Consider the following 5,000-nt stretch of genomic DNA (forward strand, 5'->3'; position numbering starts at 1 on the left):
GAGAAAAAAGGTTGGAGTATTTTTCCGTACCTAATCCAAGAATATTTCCTAAACTGTTTTTGAAATAACCTACTGCGAGTCACAAGCTTTGAAAAAAGCCATTGCCAAATTTCCATATATAATCTAAATTACTGAATGGAAATTTCATAATAGAAAGAGGTTGAAGTATTTTTCTGTACCTAATCCATGAATATTTCTAAAAATGTTTTTTTTAAATAACCTACTTCGAGTCACAAGCTTTGAAAAAAGCAATTGCCAAATTTTCATGCATAATCTAAATTACTGCCACTTTGTTACGACCTCGGGTGAGGCCGTGGTGCAAGATCTTTAAAGCACTAGGAAAGAGAGGTCAGTGTTTTAAATGCTCCATTAAAAAGGGTCAATGGAAACGAAAACACGAGAAAAACTTAACAATGTTTAATATATACTTAAAACTACAAATGAAAATTAACAAAACAAACAAATATTGGTCAGTCTTGTGACCACAGGACCAAAAATCACGTCCTTAGAATAAACATCCGAAAGGATGGCATAACCTCTAAAATATAAATCCTTAAGATAGATGAATAGATATACAACACATAAGCAATAAATCAGGGGCCCAAATTAAGAACACTTACCTATTACTAAATAAGGTTAGGAAGGAAGGAGGAGAGCGCAGTGAAGAAATACTAAGCTCCTACCAATAGTATAAAGCTAAACCTTATAATTAATAATAGTAATCACAAATAAAAAAAAAAAACATTCTCCATACGGAAAGAAACTAATAAAGTATAAATATATATAAATGGTACAAAAAGCCAAACTCTCCAATTATAGAAGGAACGAAGTATTATTTACAACTGGGAGGGCGTCTCCCGGGCTAGGCTAATATTTAAAGCCTCAGGGAACTCTGGCATAGATTCCCAGGAAAATAACCAGGCATCACGTCACACATCAAAGCACAGCCGGCAGAGGGAGTACTGGAGAACAGGTAAACACGAGGCATAAGCACAGCAACGTCCTCTCAAAAATAAAATAGCTAGAAAATTATTACCTGGACTCAGTCTCTCTACATGCCTCCTCACGAGCTATCAAGCTCCCCACACAGCTGCACAGACGAAAAGACGTGCTGTAAGGATGCAGAGGTGCCCCTCCTGCATCCGCTCGACCGGGAACAATTCCTGGACTACGGCCTGAGCCCGCAGGAAGTCCACACCCAACACCAGCCAAACCAAGGCTGAAAAGCTCAGAAACACCGTGGGTGGCAGTTCCTGAGCAAACTACCCCAAAGGTAAATCCGAAGATCCAAGATGAGGTGATCCAAAGTATCCAAATAACAGCTGTAGTAAAAAGGTGTGGGAGGCATCCAAGTCTAGCCCGAACTGTTCCTCCTTTATGCTGGTAAACTCGACAAAAGACTGTGCCGGGTGTTCATTAAAATTACGAAACCTGAGGCGATAGGCCTCTGGGACCAGATCATATGCTTTCAGCACCAAGCTCTTAACTTTATGATAGTCCCGTACTACTCCCTCCTCTAAGGCATTATATACCCGAATTGCCTTGCCAACTAATCTACATTGTATAAGAACGGTCCACATCTCTGTGGGGCAAGACAATCGGGTAGCCACACGCTCAAATGCCTTAAAGAACTCGGGGACGTTTTTGTCATGAAACATAGGCACTAATTTAAGTGCTGCCCCTAAATTTAATTTTTCCTCCAGCCCTACCCTTGGTGAGCTAGCCCAATTTGCACTCTACAGCCTAGCCATTTCCAACTTTATATTTGCCATCTCCCTCTCATGACGCTTACCCCGTTCGCTTTCCTCAAATTCCAATTTTCTCAACTCTATACGCTTACTTATCAATTTAAACTCTTGGTCTGCCTCTGACTCACCCAAAGCATCAGAAAGGGGGACGGGTTCTGAGGGTACATTGGAAAAGGGCAAAAACGGATTATTAGACACATTCCCACTACTTTTAACCCTGGATAGGTACGGTGGGTCGTTTGCGACCCCGAGCGTCAAAAAAAAACAGGTTTTTCTCACGTGACTCACCCCTGTGACTGAATTTGTGGGTGATCGACCTGCAGGAGGTGTCTCCCCTACACGCTCTAGTAGTGTCCAGATGTGCATTGCTGTAGCTGTACTCCTTCCCCGATTTCTGAGACGCGTCGGGGTCGTTCGCGTCCGAGTTTACCCTTCTGAGGTAGTTTGCATAATTATCAAAGTTATTACGTATTATGAAATTGTCGTAGAATGGTGCAACTTGTATAGGTTATCAGTTGTGGAAAGTCTTGGTGGATTGTTTGGCTACCATGTGCATGTTTTTTTTTTTAGTTAAAATGTCGTTCATCACCACGAGGACCATTTTACCGCGAGTGCCCCTTTTTCATTTTTTTTCATTTTTTTGCCAAGTCATTTTTCCGTAAGATATTGCCAAATAGTGTCGTAAAACTTTTGCTTGTTTAGTGTTGGAAAGTGTGTCTAGATGATCTGGCTACCCATGCATGACTTTGTTTTTGTCAGATACGACGTAGTTATTGGTATATTGGGTATTTAACTGCGGTTACCAATTTCTGTTTTTTTTCAATATTTGTAAAAATTACTACGTAGTAAGGAATTGCCGTATATTATTCATTTTTTTTTTCATGTTTATGTGTTAGAAAGTGTGCCTTGATGGTTGGGCTAACACGTGCATGTCTTTTTTTTTATCTGAGATGTCGTATATTAGAATGTCGGGCATTTTACCGCGAGTGTCCCTTTTTAATTTTTTTAAATTTTTTTGCCAAGTCATTTTTCCGTAAGATATTGCGAAATAGTGTCGTAAAACTTTTGCTTTTTTAATGTTGGAAAGTGTGTCTAGATGATCTGGCTACCCATGCGTGATTTTGTTTTTGTCAGATACGACGTAGTTATTGGTATATTGGGTATTTAACTGCGGTTGCCAATATCTGTTTTTTTTTTTCAATATTTGTAAAAATTTACTACGTAGTAAGGAATTGCCGTATATTATTGATTTTTTTTTCATGTTTATGTGTTAGAAAGTGTGCCTTGATGGTTGGGCTAACACGTGCATGTCTTTTTTTTTTATCTGAGATGCCGTATATTAGAATGTTGGGCATTTTTCCGCGAGTGCCCCTTTTTATTTGTTTTGTATTTTTTTGCTTAGTCATGTTACCGTAAGGAATTGGCAAGTAGTGTCGCAAAACTTATATTTTTATAGTGTTGGAAAGTGTTTCTAGATGATCTGGCTACCCATGCCTATTTTTTTTTTAGCCAGATATGGCGTATATATAAGTATGTGTTCGATTTTCCTGTGATTGCCATTTTTTCGTTTTTTCCCATTTCTTTCAAAATTACTACGTACTAAGGAACTATCACAGAGTAATATTTCATTTATATGTTTATTTGTCGGAAAATATGCCTTGATGGTTTGCCTAGCACGTGGCTGAAATTTTTTTTTTTCTGAAATGCCGTATACTAGAATGGCCATTTTTCCACGAGTGCCCCTTTTTATTTGTTTTGCATTTTTTTGCTTAGTCATGTTACCGTAAGGAATTGGCAAGTAGTGTCGCAAAACTTATATTTTTATAGTGTTGGAAAGTGTTTCTAGATGATCTGGCTACCCATGCCTATCTTTTTTTTAGCCAGATATGGCGTATATATAGGTATGTGTTCGATTTTCCAGTGATTGCCATTTTTTCGTTTTTTCCCAATTCTTTCAAAATTACTACGTACTAAGGAACTATCACAGAGTAATGATTCCTCTAGATGTTTATTTGTCGGAAAATTTTGTTTACTTTTTTTTTGATTGAATATCATCAAATTTTTTTAGCTAAAATATTGTTTTACATTTTTTTTTTCGATTTTATTTCCCTTCAAAAAAAATTTTTTGGGTCAGAATTTTAATTTTATAGTCGTAAAATAATCGAAAATTATCCAACAACCCACCATACAATTTTTATGCATATCCAATAATAATTAGATTAGTAAATAACACCTTGAAATTGACATACCCTTCCTACATTTCAAGTGGCAGATTAGGGAGTCTGAGTCAGTGTGGTTGGCGGCCATTTTGTGGACATATCCGAAGCGTAAGCTGCCCTATCTATATATATTCTTGTTCCCTATAGAATTTGTGATATTTTGGTATATTTTTACCTGCATAAATATCATATTATATATTAAATATATGTATTTTTTTACGAAATTTCCAAGTACTCAAAAAATTACCTTTAGATATGGCCCCTGATATAAATGTAATATACAAAATAATGAAGATTTTTTTACATATTTCTATTTTAGGATAACATATGTTTATTCCCTAAAAAAATTAGCCACTTCCTATTTCATTTGGGTACCCAAAAAAATTTATGAAATTTGGACAATTTTTTTTGGCCAAAAAAAGTTACCCTTTTTTTCTCATTTCAGATCTTCACCTCCATGGGTCTGACTTCATCCAAAATACATCAAGATGTGTCCTAAACATTCGAGAATAAATTCCTAAAAGGATTTGTGTATATATGTATAAACTTTTTTTTTATGAATTTTTATGTCAGGTCTTTTTTTTTTCCTACTTAATTTTTTAAAATATTTATAATAAATAGTTTTTCTGCAGATGAGTAGTATTTATCTTTACAGTTGTTTTAAGCATTCATTGAAGTTTTTTTTGGCAAAAGAAAAAAGGAGGTTACTGCAAAAACTGATTTTTCAAGAATTTTTTTTGGCGTCGGGGTCGTTCGCGTCCGAGTATACCCTTAAAGGGGTGTCCGAGGACCGTACCTATCCAGGGTTAAGGGGACTTTCGGGAAAGTTTGCAGGACCCTTATACAGTGTACCGATACGAGGAGGATCCTCAAACAAGGTTAGACCAGCTGACACACTCACCTTGACACTCTCCACCTCCTCACTCCCTTCACTAACACCTCCTAAATCATCCTTTTTATCACTAATCAAATGCTCTGCGTCAGCCATATGCTGACTAACCTTACTCAGGACTAACAACAAAACTTCCTTCCT

General features: G+C 36.8%; 1 protein-coding gene across 1 annotated transcript in view; it reads left to right on the plus strand.

Annotated features, from left to right (window-relative positions):
• LOC137640433 (zinc finger BED domain-containing protein 5-like) overlaps positions 1–1,223 on the plus strand; it is a 10,323-nt gene extending 9,100 nt beyond the window's left edge. The window contains exon 3 of the mRNA XM_068372986.1: positions 1,091–1,223. Coding sequence (XP_068229087.1) covers positions 1,091–1,223 — 133 coding nt within the window. The remainder of the gene's footprint in view (positions 1–1,090) is intronic.
• The last annotated feature ends 3,777 nt before the right edge of the window (positions 1,224–5,000 follow it).

This window comes from Palaemon carinicauda, chromosome 1 (genome assembly GCF_036898095.1).
Source record: "Palaemon carinicauda isolate YSFRI2023 chromosome 1, ASM3689809v2, whole genome shotgun sequence".
In the NCBI taxonomy this organism is placed as follows: Eukaryota; Metazoa; Arthropoda; class Malacostraca; order Decapoda; family Palaemonidae; genus Palaemon; species Palaemon carinicauda.